At 36.3% G+C, this 18,852-nt stretch overlaps 1 protein-coding gene across 4 annotated transcripts in view; it reads left to right on the top strand.

Annotated features, from left to right (window-relative positions):
* LOC142973788 (terminal nucleotidyltransferase 5C-like) overlaps window positions 1–16,833 on the top strand; it is a 249,171-nt gene extending 232,338 nt beyond the window's left edge. For all 4 annotated transcript variants that reach the window (XM_076115792.1, XM_076115793.1, XM_076115794.1 and 1 more), the window contains 2 exons: window positions 10,860–11,809; window positions 11,896–16,833. In XM_076115792.1, the coding sequence (XP_075971907.1) occupies window positions 10,860–11,809; window positions 11,896–12,193 (1,248 nt within the window). In that variant the 3' untranslated portion in view covers window positions 12,194–16,833. The remainder of the gene's footprint in view (window positions 1–10,859; window positions 11,810–11,895) is intronic.
* Window positions 16,834–18,852: the final 2,019 nt, after the last annotated feature.

Here is an 18,852-nt window from a genome sequence, read left to right as displayed (position 1 = left end):
AAATAGTGTATATTATTTACAAATAATGAAGTACATAGACATTATATTATTATTGTTATTGTGGTGTTTGATAAACGCATATCTACGTAATACTCGTAATAAAGATTATCTCATGATATTAATTACTTGATAAATTACTGATTAGGAATTGATGCGAAAGTACCAGAACTTTTCGGTGCAAAAATTAATAAATACTTATTTATTGTTATTATATATAATAAAGAAGTAAATTTTTATTCAGATCAGTGAGTAAAGCAATCAAGTCAAGCAGGCATTTTATGTACGGTGGCCGCATAAAAGTATTTGAGCTGAGCGTCTTCCATCCCATAATGCAAACAAGCTTGTTAGCGAAAATCTTAGTTATTTTAAAGCAAACAAAAACGTGTTTTTAGGATTGCAATGATTAATTGATTGTGATATCTGAATCTAAATATTTTTGAATGCAGATAAGAAAAACATCAGTCATTTATAAAATTATGAATAAAAACATTTACAATTTAAAATAAGAACTTTATATAGAATGTGTTTTCTGCCATATTTTTTTAAGAAAGGTTGATTACGATGTTTATTTATAACCACACCATAGACAAAAACATTTATTTTGAACATTGTATACCATAAATACGATTAATCATTTTCAAAACCCGTATTTTGAAAAAGTATTTTTTTATCTTTTGAGGTTATTCTCTAGGTTAAACTTACTATTGCCTGATAACTTTACAATAAAATAAAACTAGTTTTCCGTTAATAGTTTAATCAAATTACCATACTATCTGTACGTACTAATGTTTTTATTATTGGCCTAGAAACACAACGACCATTAGTATAGTGGTTACATATTGCATAGTGTATGAGTAGATAAATACGTAGAATTACACACACACACACACACACACACACACACGCACGCGTGCTTCACTTAGACTAAGTTTATCTAAAAGTAACTAAAATACATGTGATTGTACTAAAATCTTTTGTAATTTGTTTGTTGTTAGCACAGAAGCTTAATTGATGAATTACATTTAATAGGTTCTAATTCTATTAACAATCTGTAGGTTTAATAATTCTTAATAAAAGAACATAGGCGCCATTTTAAAGGCTCTAAATTGCTCACACGGCTTCAAAGAACTCACGTTCTTAATCGAAACTCGTTAAAATTACAAGTGATTATCCGCCAATTCTAAATCGAAGGCTGAACGATCGCGTAAATCGCCTAAACGTCTTAGTAATACTAACGAGAATCGACTAGTGCTACACTATCGGCGTCACGTCTAAAGAAATCAAGCCTAAAGAATTTATTAAAATACGCATTAAAGTTGCCAAGCTATTGCCTCACAAGGGAATGCTCTAGGACGTACTTAGTATGCGTCGATGCACACGCACCGACTGACGTACAAACGTAAATAATTGTTGTACTCGATATACAAGCCTTCTCCTTGGTTGGCCCTTGATCTAGAATAGTCGATTAGAATCGATTTATTTTTCACTCGACTACAATGTTGGCTATTGTATTATCGTTTTCATTTGTCATTCATACTCCTTAGATCTATGGTAATGGCTCTAGGTCTTGTTTTTTTATTCGAATTATAAATGGAATCACGGAATCGTTCAATAGATTACCTACTTTGATTGTTTGTAAAAGGCATTAAAAATTCTAGACATTGTCGCAATTGCTAGCATTCCTGACGTAATGGCAAAAGCCAGTGAACGCAACATGCTATTGTTTTTAGCAATCGGTCAAATCTTAAAACGACGGATATGATGTGTGACCGTGACACGGGCACACAGAATTTAACAAAAAAGAATGACATTTGAAAAGGTTAGTGACTTTTTTTATTGATGGCGAACAAAGAAAATGTTTAAAAGCATAACATTGTTAACATTATCTAATTGTTTTTTACTCTGAAAACAAACTTTAGGGAGATGTTATTACCCTTTTATGTTATCCATTGACTAGGTATATTACAAACACATTTTTTATACAGTTATCGATACGACCAAATCAATATATATTTTAAACACATTAAAACGTAACCTAAATATCAAAAGTCATTAACAGCATTCAAATAATTAAAATGTATGCGAGATAAGTTAATTTAGATATCAGCAACAACCTCGTAACTGAACAGAAAAGGTTACATACCAACCCGCCATATTTACTACAAATAAGTACATATGTATATGATAAATCTGCTAATAAATCGAGCAGCACAATTAAAAACATAATTATTGATAGAAATAAATGTCAACAAGACGACAAACAAAGATATAAAAAACTTGTTTTCTGTCTCCATTTTAATCTGTAAATTGTGACCGCACCCATACTTATAGTCTTTAGTTGCTAACTGGCCTTAAACATTATGTTCTAAGGTCATTTGTACAATAAAAAGTAACACCAATCGAATTTTATCTCGAGACTTTATTAACCATAATCTCTATTATCGAATTATAAAAAAATAGACTACACTTTTTAAAATTCAACCTCAAAGTATTTTAGTAAAATTAAGATTAAATGCCAGTTTATACAAGCTTCAATATATCTAATTAAATTACTTAATATCTCATGCATCTGCATCATAAATCACGACATAAATATATTTCATTTATTTATTAATCGATTAACATCGTTCGATAGTCGATAATTAAAAGTGGAATAAACTTTAAAAGAGTCACGGCCTCCAAACGATTGATATCAAAGACAAAGTAATAGACCTTTTTCTTTAACGAATAAGGCGAAGGTAAGTGTCGTGCCGCCCGCGCGCCCTCCATTAACAAACAATTTGCTTGGTAAATTCCAATGCGATAATAATTACCGCTAAATGAAAGACCTCATCGCTTATAATGGATACAATAGCTTCAAATACTTCTACTTCAAAGTTATTTGCATAAAATAAGGAATTTGTGGCTTAGACTTTCAAATGAACCGGTCGTAAAACAAAATCTTTATTACAAAACGTTTTCGTAACGGACGGAGGGTTACTTTTAATTTCGTTTGTATAGACCCACTGACGCAAGCAAACGATCGTCTGCAATATTAATGAATCAATACGAATAATAAAACGTTCATATAATTTAAAAGAAAGTGAAAATGGCTTCCTTCCCCTCGCGTTCACGTTAAGAAACTAACGCTATGGCGGATCCCGCGGCGCGCGCCTAACTAGTTCCGCTCCGTGTTACGCAGCTCACGTATGCCGAGGCCATGCTAATTACTGGCCTCACGAAATCGAAAGTAAGCACTCGATTGTCTAGATGTAGGTTGCGATCGTATAAAGAAACGTAACATCATATCCTACTTTGAAATATTCCGCTGGTGTATTGTTCTCTTTAGTCTCGATATTTAAATACCACTTGCCTCATAAAGCGACTTGGCCGTTTTTAAATTGAATCATTCAACATCTGTATCGTTGATTAAGAGTATTTTAAATACCTATTGATTTTTTTGTTGTCTATTGGCTGCTACAAATCTCTGTAACTTGTATGTAATTCATAAAAAGCGAACATAAATCTGTCAAGTCGTAGCCGTATTATGTCCATTACCCTCCATATAAACGTCTAAGTTTAATTGCGGATTTCCGAGATAATTTGTTCGACTGGTACTCTATTTTTTATAGTCGATTGAGTTTTAAAATGTCTGATCACGATCACGCCATCCGTTGCAAGGTCGTTGGCGAACTTTTGACAGACGCTCGCCATATTGGTATTTCCTAAGGAATGTGTATAATCGTTGTAGCATCTTGTAACGTTGCGTGAAGCGAGAATATCTGTTTTCGCTCGAGCATGAATATGCAACGTTTTTATTGATACGTTGTATTAATAGTTAAAATAGTTTGTATGATAATGACTGAGAGTTATGTGTGAGGTGTGTGGAGCGGCGTGGAGTGCGGACGGTGCGGACGGCGCGGTACGCATGTACCGGTGCGTGTAACATTGTCGGGGAGCACTTGTTCAATGTTAGTCCAGTTTGTATTGTGGCTATTGTGCTTCGTCTGCGCGTGATGTTTTCAACCTGTGTGTCGCACGCGATGACGCACACCCTGTTACGTCTGCGCCGCTCTCCTTCACTCACAAACGATAACAAAACGCGAAAATACTCCAAAGATTAGATCCACTACGAGATAATAATGTTTACATTTCCACCTCCTCTCACAACAAACATCCGTTCAATTCTAACATTTGAAACAAGAAATTAATTCACGACTCATAATAATACACAAAAATAATCAGTGTAGTTTTTATCTCAATGCGTTTTACATTTTGATAGCTGGCTATCATAAATTCTCACAATAAAAACTGTCGTAAAATAGAACACAGTAAGCGAAAATAGAACTTGTGAAGCGTATGTGTGATTGCAAAAATTTGTATAACTTTCTCGATGCGATGGAATTCGATTGAACATTTCGAAATATAAATTCATAATTTCACATTCCCGTTCCGTATCGCGCGCGTTTGGTTTGTGCACGCGAAAACTGGCAGGTTCACCATCTGTGTCGTGAGACACGCGTTGTTGGACGGAGGTTCCCGCTGTCATAACCGTTCTGAAATATTACACATACGTCAGTTACATTTGACAGTTTACTTTATTGACGTTGACATTTACGTACTTTCATTTGTCTTGTTTATTTTTGCTAAATCTTACATTTACATTACAACAAAAGGAAATTAATGATATGCATATTACAAAGTACAATAAAACAAAAATCTATTACGTCAAAAGACTGGTGTTTGGATTAATTTATAATTTTTACGTCATAGCATCGAAGCGAAGCATATCCTACTTTTTAATACCATTTGCGTGACAAATATAATACAAATATAACGCCGTCTTGTGTAGTCTGTTGGCCTTTGAAATGATTTTATATTTCATTGTTATCGCACCACTGTCGTTATTCTTATTCAAATATTTGCATAAAGTATTGACTTAAATATGTCTGTAAAAATCAGTGGCTAAAAAGTTATATTACCTCGAAATATACTAAATATTGCAGATAAAATGTTTGTTAATCAAGTTTATTTAAAGGGACCTAGAATATGTGAAGACCTAAACAAATTAGAACTTGTGACGAGAGGTCTGTATATAATATAAAATTCAGTAATTTAGGGACATCTCGCTAAACAAAAGACTCAGGCTTAAATTTTGTTGAATTTAATTAAGCTCGCAAAATATTTTGGACGGCAAAGATTAAATAACGAAGGCATAGACGTCAACCTTCATAACCCGGTCTATAAAGAGTATAAAGCTGTTCAGCCTAACCTCGGATTTGTTTTTCAATCTCATTTCAATTTGCGTTCGCCAGTCTCTCTTTTGTTCCCTCTGTACATACATAATATTGTTAAGTTTGCACACGTATTGTTCTAGTTGAGACAACATTTATACATAACTCACTGTAAAACAAAATAACAACTTCACGCAACAATACGACCTTGAGAGAACAGCTGATTTCTACGATTCTATAAAAAGTCTTATACAAGTTTGTAGAGAGCATGGCTCGCGTCCGATACGATTTGTTACGATTGCGCATTTGACCTCAACGACCGACTGATTTCAAATCGACGAGGAAAAACAATACAAAATTTCGTATTTTAATCGGCCGCCGTAACGAGGTCACATCGTACAGTTCATGAGAGCGGCCGCGCGCCCCGCCGTGACAATGACACTGACACTTTTACAGGTTTTTTAAATTCACTATGATTGATGGTCGAAGGCTTCCGATTTGCGGTTTTTAATTAAGGTTGCGTTCTAAAACAAGATAAACACTTAGTATATGATATTCTACTCTTGACATTTATTCTGAAGGTTCAATAGACGATAATTATAGAGTTGTGTGTACACGTCCGCTTCGAGGATGGAACCACGAAGTGTGTGCCGAAATAGTAATACAAAATTGCATCAGTTATTGAGAAATGTTGAGAGTGAATTCTAATCGTACATTACTTACATCTTTCGAAAGCAATTTGTTTTAATGTTCTTACTTACTAAAGGTAACTGTATTCAATTCAATGATAAAATCATTGTGCTTCGTCAAAAAAGATGCCTATTTGTAAAGACAGCGTCATTTATGAAATCAACAATATTATCTACAAAGGATATGCCATTATTCTTATTAATCTCTTTGCATAAAACATTAATTATAAAATATTGGAAAGTACGTACTAATTCCAATTACTTGAGTATTATCAGTTAATGCTACGTAATCATCATGATCTGATAAATTTTATTTTTATGAATAATTTCTCTTTCAATCATATTGATAACGTTAATGTATATAATTTGCATGAATCAATTTTTACAATATAAATCACCATAATTGGAATTTCCAAAAAGTATCAAAATCTATGCACTCGAAGAAAAAAATTACACTGTAAATAGATTCATTTAACTGCTAACCACTGGGTTGATTCCCAGGTTGAACAAAGTGCTATTAGTTATTTCTAATTTATATTAGGTTATTCACAATAATGTTCTGGAATTTTATATCGTGCCCGGTAATAGGCCCGCCCCCTATTTTATATATGTGACTAAATTATCTACACTTTCGGGTACAGCAGGCATGATATTATGTACTATCTGACCCGCGCAACTTCGCTTGTGTCACATAAGAGAGAATGGGTCATTTATTTTCCCTGTTTTTGTAACATTTTTTACTGTTACTCTGCTCCTATTAGTCGTAGCGTGATGATATATAGCCTATAGCCTTCCTCGATAAATGGGCTATCTAACACTGAATTTTTTTTACATTTTTCAATTCGGACCAGAAGTTCCTGAGATTAGCGCGTTCAAACAAACAAACAAACGAACTTCAGCTTTATAATATGTTTATATGTTATGTTTGATATCTATAGTATAGATTAGTATAGATGTATGTATATCAAACTTGACTTAGAAATTCTAGTTCACGAATCCTGTTGCATTTATTATCTGTAATGACACAGATTAAATAGGAAGTGGCCTAGCAGGACACAATTATCCAGTCAAGCAAGTATTGAATACGATACAACATTGTCTGAACCGGACATACGAATTGATAAATTTTGTGTGGGCGCTAATTTATAAGGTCCTATTTATAAATCCTATTGTATCCATTTATAATAATTTGATAGTTCGTAAGATATGTCAACGTTTCAACATTCGATTAAAAAACTATTTGACATTTGAATGTTTTTCTTTTTTAAAAGCTTAATACTATTTTTTCAAAGACACGTTTTATTTTTTGACAAGACGTATGGATGTGAATGAAGCTAGAGAAGTTTGTAAAGATTGTACCAAGTTGCGTTCTCTGGTCTTTGTCTACCTCTATAAGAAGAAGGCGTGATTATATGTATGTTAGTGTGTGCAATTTTTTTTTGGATTTAGTTAAATATCGCGTAGAAACCTTCATCGATAACGAAAACCGTATTTTCTAAATAGGTATTATGAAACATATTGAAATAAATTTGTTCTAAATAGGTATCGTTATCTTTTATCTGGATAGCATCACCGATGGCCATCACTATAACGATTGCATAAAAACTCGACACATCCTGCACCGCATCTGATAATTAATGGATATATACAGTTGTTGAACCTTCCTCGACATAACAGTATACGAACATGAACATTTATGAGCAAACAGAAAACATTCTTAGACATAAAAACGAACGAGATTCAGGAAAATAATAATGAATTATTAAAACAAAACAAAAAGAGCAGTGATAGCCGAGTGGTTGGTACCTCACACGCTAGTGATTGCAGGTTCGAACCCAAGACAGCAATGACTTTTCGTAGTTATATGCGTAATAAAAATAATGATCTAGTAATAATTATTTCCAACTGTAAAGGAAAACATCGTGATGCAACTTTGCATGCCTAAGAGTTCTTTAGAACAGACCTTGAAAGTATAAAACGTCCCCAACCCGCCCTTAGGCAGCGTGGTGGACCCAACCTAACCCCGGCTTTATTACGGGAGGAGGCCCAGGAGTGGGACAGCAATGGGTTAAATTTATTTATTTTCTTCTACAGCATGCTTCAAAATCTGGCCTTACATAAAGGTGTTTGAGATTCAAATCACGTTTAGATATAAAAAAAGACAAAATAGAGCTTTGGTATCTTTGCCGATTATTTACTGCGTCGCAACACTTTGACATACAAAATCTTAGAAGGCAAATAATATTCACGTGTAAAAATTGATATAATCGGTTTAAAAGTACGCGGAATATTTTTTTTATCTGAATCATCAACAAATTATCATTACATTGTAATCTTTGGTGAATAAACTTTAGCATTATACTGTCAATCAAATTTGTTTGTTTAATTCTTTTGCACACTAAATCCTCGTACTGTGGCCGCAAATTGATTTGATAGATTAACTCTTAGATTAGTTGTTACTTTGCAACCAACTTTTGTCTCAATTGTTACTTTGAGCTATTATCCAATTATTCAGAAGCTTGAAAGTCTGACAACCAGTCTTACCGAGGGGTATCGTGTTATAACCCAGGTAACTAGATTGTGGAGGTGCGATAGACAGTCGCTCCATGTAATAGACTGGTATCCAGCTGCATCCGGTGAGACTGGAAGCAGACCCTAACGTAGTTGGAAGAGAGGCTAGGCTGATCATGAACTTAAGTTTTTAAACTATAGCGGCTTGTACACAAAATTATACAAACTTTAAACACATGTATCCGACCTCAACAGCTGTCATCACCAAATTACTAAACGTCAAATTGATATATCTATGAAATCATGGCTTAAAAACACAGACTATACATATTATAGGACATTTTCAGAGTCCGTTGAACTACAACAATGGCCACTTAAATACAATTCTGATGACATGACGACGTATAATATATTACTAGTTCATTGGTTTCAATGTGCGCTCATAGAGGCACAATACGAGCTCAATTACTGAACGCATTCACAAACGTGAAGAATATGTAAAGCGGAGACTGTTTGTCGGTTTATTCAAATGCATCGCAAAATATACTAAACAGATTTCCGCAACTTTTATTCTTTAACTATTTGGAAGCGAATTTTGACCTTATTTTCCAAAACGAAACAAAATAATGGTCATCTTGTAAGACTACATATAGAATGCAGATATAGCTGAAACTCACGAAAATGATATTAAAAGTATGATGTGGATGATCAAAATCGATTTACTAGTTTCGGAGGTATGAATACATAGACAGTCAGTCGAGGGAGAGTGAATTAAACAGAAATGAATGGATACGGAGGGGACATAACAAATTCAATTGTATGTCGATTTATTTTGATTTTATTGGTCATTGTTGTCTCGAATAGGTTAGCAGAACAGAATGAGATTGTCTTCAAATAGGGAGAAACTTGAACAAGGGTCGTTGACCTCGATAATATTATTGTAATCCTAGTATCCTACTTATATACTTAGCAGTAATTTAAAAACCTATCTTACAAAAGTCTGTAGACGGGTGTATGGATGTTTGTTACTCTATGGCGCAAAAACTGTTTTATATATTTTGATGAAATTTGGCACACAGATAGTTCATAACCTGGATTAACACATAGCATACTTATTATTACAAAAATATCAAAGACGGTCAGGAGACTGTAATTACCATAGTTTACTTTGAGCTACAAAATGTAGTATGAAAACTAACAAAACATATGATTGAATTTGACATTCAATTGTAAAGAAACGAAGGTAATATCTGTACATAGAAACAATAAGTAGTTATTTGCAATACCACGCCTATTTGAACAACAATGGGATTACAAAAAATACTTTTTAGTATTTACAAGTCTGGAAGGTAAAATTTAGATACAGTGTTTTTAATTTGGGCAAAACTAACAAAACCAAACCAAAAAATATCCGTTTTATTGTTATCGTTTCTTAAACGTTGAATAATTTTTAATCGATTCGGTAGTTTCTTTACCATTTTTCCTTTTCCGCGAATGGAGACATTGTTTTTATTTAGTACAGGGTTTCTGGTACATCTGAGCTGCAAATTCTTGGAAATTTTGTAGAGGGATTTACAGATTTTCCTTCTTGAAAAAAATGCAAGCATTACATCATCGATGTACGCATTAAACATATCAGATTCTTTTTTAAACTCTCGTGCGCACTTATTCACTGTACAAGCAAATTATGGCATCCGTTTGTCCAAACAACGCACCCAAAAAATCATATTTACTCATAATACCTAACCTTGATAACGTCGCTAAAAGAACGCGCAAAAAATATTGTAGGAACGCCATCGCACCATCAACTTCGACATTTCTCGGAAGCCTCTCAATTATGTCATCCATTTGAAGACAAATTATGCCTTTTATTTTACGTCTCAGCCGTACCTAATAACGCCATTTGTAATTTTAATACATTGACGTAATGACAAAACGTTTCCTCGTTTCAAATACTGGAAATGTCTGCTATTTGGACAAGTCCTGTCTGACAAATTGTCTTTTATTGAAGACGATTTGCCTAACACAGATTGATTAAGGTGAGCGAGGTGAGACCGGTCAGAGGACAATCACTGTCATGTAAACGATAGAGCTACATAATTGGTTTCTGTATTTCCTCAATCATTCGGAATGATTACTTCGCTTTCCTCAATAAACGTGATGCATTACTGTATGCAAACACCATACTAACAGTTGATGTTCTGACGTAATATGTTAACACCAGATGGGCTCTTCCAAGAAACTTGCAACAATCGGCACTACTTTATAGGTTTCATTTTATGTGTTCAAGTTGTCGTTAGTGTACGCATTAAATGTATATTTAGCTATTTTGTGCTACTGTAACCTTGGAATTGTGCAAAGAGCATAACGATACCATGACAATACAAGTTACGTGGAAAAAGATATTTTTGGAAAATAATAACATAATGTTTATTCATTGTTGCAGAGCGAATCGAGCTACACATCATCAGAAGAAGGATGTGGTGGCGGCGAGCGCAACGCCGTGCTGTGCTACGAGCAGGTGCAGCGGCTCAATGAGGTCATGGATGAAGTCGTGGCTATCCACGGCCGCGGCAACTTCCCCACGCTGCACGTGCGTCTGCGCGAGCTGGTGGCCGGAGTGCGCGCCCGCCTCGAGGCCCCGCAGGCCGCCGGCGGTGCTGGCGTGGCCGTGCGCGACGTGAGGCTCAACGGCGGTGCCGCCAGCCACGTCCTCGCCGACCGCGCTCAGCCATACTCGGATATTGACCTCATCTTCACCGCAGAGCTCCCCACGGCTCGCCACTGTGACCGCGTCAAAGCCGCTGTACTCGGACATCTCGCTACTCTCCTTCCTCCCGCCACTCCGCGTCGCCGCGCCACTCCCGCCGGTCTCAAGGAGGCCTACGTCTCAAAGATGGTCCGCGTAAACTCAGACGGCGACCGCTGGTCCCTGATCTCACTCGGCAACTCGCGCGGCCACAAGTCCGTCGAGCTCAAGTTCGTGGACACGATGCGCCGTCAATTCGAGTTCTCCGTGGACTCGTTCCAGATCGCCCTCGACTCCCTGCTCGCGTTCCACGAGTGCGCTCAGCTGCCGATCGGCGAGAACTTCTACCCGACAGTCGTCGGCGAGTCTGTATACGGGGATTTCAACGAGGCCCTGCTCCACCTCGCAGAGAAACTCATCGCGACGCGGCAGCCGGAGGAAATTCGCGGCGGCGGTCTGCTCAAGTACTGCGCCCTCCTCGCCAAGGGCTACAGGCCGGCGAGGCCGGACAAAATCAAAACCCTCGAGCGATACATGTGCTCGAGGTTCTTCATTGACTTCCCCGAGCTCGGGCAACAACGCGCTAAGCTCGAAGCCTACCTGCGGAACCACTTCGTCGGCAGAGAGGAGGAAGCGCTCAAGCATAGGTAAGCGACGCTCGTTAACTCATACTGACGTTTATTTTACGGCTAACCGTTTGAGTATTTTCTAACCCACGATGTTTTTGTCGCAGGTACCTGACCCTGCTGCACGGCGTGGTGCGGGAGTCGACCGTGTGCCTCATGGGCCACGAGCGGCGGCAGACGCTGGCGCTGATCGAGGCGCTGGCGTGCCGCGAGCTGTGTGCGCGGGCCCCGCTGATGGTGGCGCCGTCGTACTACGTGTGCATGTGCGCGGCGTGCGCAGCGTGCGCCGCGTGCGCCCCGTGCGCCGCGTGTGCCGCGTGCGCGCAGTGCGCCGCGTGCCCGCCCGCGCCGGCCCCGCCCGCGCCGTACTGCGACTGCTGCCGCGCCGCGTCGTGCCCGGCGTGACCGCGCGCGCCCCCCGCCCTCGAGCCCCATAACGATCGACGATGAATTTAGTGCCAAATGTATATAATACGGATAACAAAATGTATGTGTATGGAGCGGCGCGTGGCGGGCGCGCCGCAGCTCACTGTCCGCCGATCAATTCGCACGTCAATTGTCCGCCGCGGGCTCGCGGGTCGCGCGGCCGGCGCGTGAAGTAATTTCTAGTCGTACTCCTTTCGTGTTGATAAGTTAATATGTTAGCAGTACGAAAATTATCGTTCACGTGGATGTGACGGACGCGCCGCTAGATAGTGAGTCCGAGTCGATGGTCTGCCTATAAAAAAGACTAGTTAGTTATTTTTAAGCTTTTATGTATAGAAGTCGTCTCCATAAAAGTAGTGGCATGTCTCTCGCCGTCGAAATATCACGGAGAAGCGGACGGTCGGATACGAGTTTTATTGCTAATTAAGTGAGATATCGGTCGCAACACGATCGCCGACCGAGCGACGGATCCTAGCGGAGGAGCGAGCAGTCTGCTGCGTTCTGTTGCAGTCTGCTGCAGTCTGCTGCAGTTCGCCGCGGGGACATCGCGATCGTAGAGTAACAAGTCCGCCCTTGTGAGGCGGCCTTCGATAGTAACGCGACAATCCGTCGAGCAGTAGTTGTCAGTTGTCGATCACGAAGTGACGGCGCGCCGCCGCTCCTCAACGTGAGACACACGTCAGATCACTATTTTACTATGTATTTATCAATCTGAAAGGATGTATGTATACACTTACACGTTTCGTGATCGCTCTAGTATTGTATACGGCTTGGCGTACGAAGTAACAAATTAAGATACACATAGAAAAATATAAAACGAAAAAAAAACTTAAAAAACCCCAAAAAAATATAATTACTAAGGTGTGTACAATATTAAAGTTCACGCTTTTTTAAATAATAATAAAAATACCATTATAAAAATATTTTAAGAACATTTACAAGTAGTGAGGTCACGTTAGTTACAGAGTACTTATGAACATTTTTTTTACTATTAACGTCTCATCAATACGGTTTATATAAAAGCTGTAGATGGTATGGAAAATGTGATTTAATTGTTGTATTAATTAACCATGTTGTCGATGATATATTATCTACTTACATTACATTATGTAGATTAAATCCAATAGAGAGATATATTATTATTGTTGTATTTTAATGAGATATAGATATATGAACGATTGTGTAAACAGTGTCCGGCCAATACGTGAATGTGTTAGATATTTTGCCAAATGCATATTCAGAGTAAATATTATATGTATACACAACTTTGCATGGAACTTTGTAGGGCTTCAATATAACAGTTTGTTACGTAGTGTATTTTGAGTAGTTGAAGTTATATCCGAAGTAATCAAGTACAATCATCTTATAGAGTTAACTTTTTATCGTTAACTTCGGAACAATTAACGAGTTTATGAACGAATTTTTCTCCGACTTTGCTCACTGTCGAACCAAAATTTAAGATCTCATTTTTTATAAAAATCTTTCAAAAATACTTTCGGGATCGTAGTGTTGTAGAACACTTTGACTGTTATCACTTGTTTGTCGTGTCCGCCGAATGTCGCGCGTGTGACTGCGGGCTGACGGAACATCTGATGCAAGTTGAACAAGTACAGTGCTCCGTTTCACTTGTGACACAATCTTCTCTGTGTATCGATACGTCTTCTTAGAGGTTCTCTTGTAAACGCTAAGCTCGAGGATGTTCAAGTCACTTAACGGAACGTGTCATAACAATCATGAGTGTAACGGATCGCGCCTAACGTCAAACGGTAGCCCTAATTGTAGAAATAGTACGCAGTTGTCTGTACTTAGAAATAAATGAAGTACATAAACATAGTTAACTGAATCTAAACTTTATTCCATATGTAATAAGAGTGAATGTAAGTTAATTATCACTAGTGTTACTTGCTATATCGAGACAGGCGTCTAAGTTGTGATTTGTAGTCTTTTCGACAGGTATTTTAAATGTCATTCTATATTGTCACTATATTTATTATAAATAACTGTGATTGTTATATCTATATTGTAGATCAGCTATTGGCAAGATCCGTTAAGAACTACCTCCTCGCGTGAATATAAATTACGATATTCGATGGTATATTTTTGTGATCTTTCTCTCTAGTACTAAGGAGAAAATTATGTAGGTATGTTAGCCGTAGTTATATACCAGTTATTCACTTCACCAGTCTCGTGCGTAACAACTAAGATAATCTCAAACTCGTTGGTAGTATATTTAAATCGCAAACTTTTATCGACATGCTTTCTACTCAAACTTGGCTCATCTACATAATTTTTTCTTCAGTCTGTGGGCCGAGTTCACTATTCCGAATGTCGGAGCACTCAGTAACTGGGATTCGTAGCAGTGAATACGTACCGAGGGATGCTTGTTAGCTTATAAAGCTCTTCCATGTACACCACGTCTTGTGGCTAAAACGCTTCCAAAAAAAACGGTCTAATATTTTGAAAAATGTTTTTGCAAAGAGAGACATTGCAATATAGTTTAGGGTCTTATTTTTTCTAAAGTTACCATCAGTTTTCAGCTAGCCTTATTTTATGATTAATTTTAATTCTTAATGAGCACTGGTCAAAAGGCGTTTACGTGCGTGAGGTGGATGTATGTTATATGTATATATTGTTGGACAATGGTTTTGTGAAATTGTTTTATCTGAAGTATATTATTATGTTTGAAATATGTACTTAAATGACTAAATTGCGATCCTTACAAAAGGGAGAATAACACGAATTATTTATGAGGTAAATCAGAATAAGTATCTTGAGGGTTTGTGAGATTTAGCTCGGAGTTTGTTTTAGAATTTCAAAGTACCAAGTTATAAATATACATAACTTATGTTGAAGATTATGTAAATAGTGTTTTGTTGTCAATGCTACGAACACTTGATGATACAACTGTGTACGGTATGCGAGAATGTAACTTTTACTAATTCAATGTCACATTTTGGCAAACGCAACGAAAATAAATATTCGTCTCGACGTTCTTATGTAATGAAATATATTAAAGAGCATTATTTATACAATTGATGTCCGTCTGAATACACATACAAAGTTTGCTTAAAAAAATATTTAAAGTCGTTCGTGTAGATACCAGAAGTATTATTGAGGCATGTTAGACTTGCTTAAAGGTTATCAACAGGTTCCAATCTTTGATCAGAATTACTTATTTCATTGTTTTAAATCTATATTGACATTAGTGTCATTTACCTGCCTTTTGTATGGCCACAGGTGCTCAATACATGGCGTTTTATTAGTTTTTCCATACGTTTTATATGTTTTAAACAATGTATGTTTACCTGGATGACATCATTGAAACAACCATGATTGCATTGGACACGTAAAAGTTACATTTTATGTATCGTAATTTTGAACACATAAAACTGAGCATTTACTTAATATTATTTATATTGGTACTAAGAAAAAGTTACATATTGATTAGATCTAAAAAGACAAGCTTAGTAAAGCGGTCATTGAACTTTTAGTTCTGATGAAGATGTGACTGTAGGTGGAAGATTGTGAAAAAATTGGTCGTTTGATGTAAGCACGTGAACGCCGTAATAAAAAGCGTGGTTTGAACACTCAAGGTGTCGACAAATAGCAGCGGTGCGGCTCTTAGTATACTGTTACAATCAATCAGTACAAATGCTCATTATTACTCATATATCCATGTCGCCTTACTCCTTAACCACCGTCTATAAAACTCTTCTCTTCATTTCAACAGCAAACGTATTATAATTTTAAATTTACATAATATTTCAATGCCAACTTATCAGCAGATCGGAAATAAGATTCATAAACATCCGTTTTAATTCTACAATAAAATAGTATGCCTTCAATTACGTTCAATGTTCAGGACACATAAATAATTCTAATTGAAATCGCAATCATAATTACGAAACGTTAATATGAGTACTTAATTTGTTTATATTGAGTAATAAATAAAATTTGAATGTTTATTACGTTTAAAATTCGTTACTTCGAATAAAAGTCAATTATTGCTATGGTTGCTCAAAAAATTAGAGTAAATCACTTCAGTCAATGATCTCGTCAATTGTTTACTTTCTAACAATCTCATACTCTATTGAGGCAACTAATCTAAACATATATAACGTTACATTTTTCTGCAAATTTTAAGATTATTCCCGTCTGCTGTTTAAGTTTGTTGAAAGTTCTTCAATAAATCAAAGTACTTAATAAGTGCCACATAGATGTATAAGCAAGTAATGAGCAGTCCCATTCCACCGCACGCTGCACCGCTGCTACTTGGCCACCCTTCAGGAATCAGACCTCGCCGTGTCGCGCCATCGCTCATATGTTACAAGCGAATGCACGACACACCGACTCTCTAGTGTAGGGTTTGCTAGATCATAACACCTTACGTTTTATAAGCTTAGTTTTTATTCAAGTATATTTACATTATAGTTATTATTTTCATTTTTTTTTCTTCTCTTCCATGTTGTCTGTTTCGTGTTACACGAAGCGCGTAGACGCTGTGTTGTTGCGATAAATAATTACTATTATATTTGTGAGGAGTTTTAAGCTATTGTAAATTTTACAGAAATAAAAAATGTTGTGAAAATAAATTATAAAAAAGTGATATAAACAGTGAATTTTTGTGTCTTTTTATTTTTATACCCGAGATTTAATGACCTGGAGAAGCGATGAATGTAGATTTAGTAATAAATCTAAGTGTACACACACATACACACAATAACTAACACTAATGAAAGGGCTTAAGGAAGTTTTAATAAAACCCTTTATCATATTGACAGAAATATCTACACTATCCGTAATATCAAAATCCTTGATCAAAGGCTAAAAAACTAGAACTAATTGCCGATGATGGTCAATTCTCAGAATAAGGCATGACATGTATATTTTTCAAGCTAATCCTAGAACAGTTCAAATATCTTTGACACAAGGTTGACCACTTCAAGAAACGGAACCGAATTGATCGTGACATTGGTATCTACATAGATTAAATGTAAATTACTAGGTCATTTTTATCAACCTACTAGCAGCCCGCCTCGGCTTTGTCCGGGTTAAAAGGTTATTTGTAAAACACACACATATACACTAAAACTAATTTCCTTGGGAATCGCTATTTCATTGGTGAAATTTCCATGAAAAACCGTTACGTAGATTCTGAGTTTATTGCAAACAGACGGACAGACACTCCGAAAGGTAGGATGTCATTCTAAAATTATCACTTATCAGTATATCAAGGGGGTTCCCCTTACTGTAAATTAGACGTCGTGCAAATATAACTTTGTAAAGGGATTTCCAAGAAAATATTTTCACTGTGGAACAAGTAATGTGAAAATAATAACAGTTATTAAACTTAGACGTAACCTTGCCATACTTTGTAATAATTCTAGAGGCATTTTTACACAAATAATTATTAGAAATAGTTCTCAACTTTACTTCGAAACAGATTATATTATTAGAGCAAAACAAATAGAACTTTATTTTAAGTAGTTTCCAGTCACGGCTCAAGAGAAACGATCAGAGAAAATGTATTTTTAGATAAGGGCATAAAATTCCAGTCTATATTGTAAATACCGAGTTTTTTCCGTCTTTCAGAAAGCCAGCTAAATTCTGCGTACCTGCTGTCATTTTCAGAGATCTTTGACAGTCGTTACCAGGAGTCAAAAGCTTGAAAGTCTGACAACCAGTGTTACTGAGGGGTATCGTGTTATAACTCAGGTACTTGGGTTGTAGAGGTCTGATAGGCACTCGTTCCATGTAAAATACTGATATTCAGCAGCATCCGGTAAGACTGGAAGCCGACTCCAACATAGTTGGACGTAAGGCTAAGCTGATTATTAGTGATAATTAACATGGCAATAGTTGCTCATTAAAAAGTGATTAAATAAATAAATAAATTTAACCTATTAATGTCCCACTGCTGTGAGACATGTGATAATTATTTCTAATACACACATAACTTCGAAAAGTCGTTGGCGTGTTGCCTCGGGTTCGAACCTGCGACCACCTGCGTGGGAGGTATCAACTTATACATACCACTCGGCTATCACTGCTCTAATTAATTTAAATGATATTATTATGATGTCATTTATCCATAATGTGATAGGCATCACGTTATTCAACTTATTTTCTTTGGTAAATATCGGATAAATAGATTATTAGTTAGGTTAATAAGAGATTATTTTTAATTGCTTGTAACTATCACATTGATTTCTACTTATCTATTTATGATATAAATGATTTTACAATTTAATTACAAATGCAGGATTACAGATAATTTATATAAATCATTATCATTTCTAATAATTCTGAATTTTTTATCCTTGAAAATTATTTTTTTTGTGTCATAAAATTATTGTCAAATGGCAACGTCTTCAATTTTGGTGAAATGAAACACCACCACAACATTTTTTTTAAAATTGGCAACAAAAAATATTTTCGTTCTACCTACATAAATAAAGTAAAGATTGCTTTAGAATCGATATGAGCTCATAGGATTTTGACAGTTGTTACAATACATTTGGAGTTACTTTATCTAGCAAATATAACTAACGTTTATTCCTAAGCTGTGACACAGGACCTAAAAATCGACGCCAATCAGGTTTGTAGCACATTTATCAAACTAAAATTGTATCAAACAC

The sequence above is a fragment of the Anticarsia gemmatalis genome, chromosome 6 (assembly GCF_050436995.1).
Source record: "Anticarsia gemmatalis isolate Benzon Research Colony breed Stoneville strain chromosome 6, ilAntGemm2 primary, whole genome shotgun sequence".
Lineage (NCBI taxonomy): Eukaryota > Metazoa > Arthropoda > Insecta > Lepidoptera > Erebidae > Anticarsia > Anticarsia gemmatalis.
This window is presented reverse-complemented; position numbering and strand designations above follow the sequence as displayed.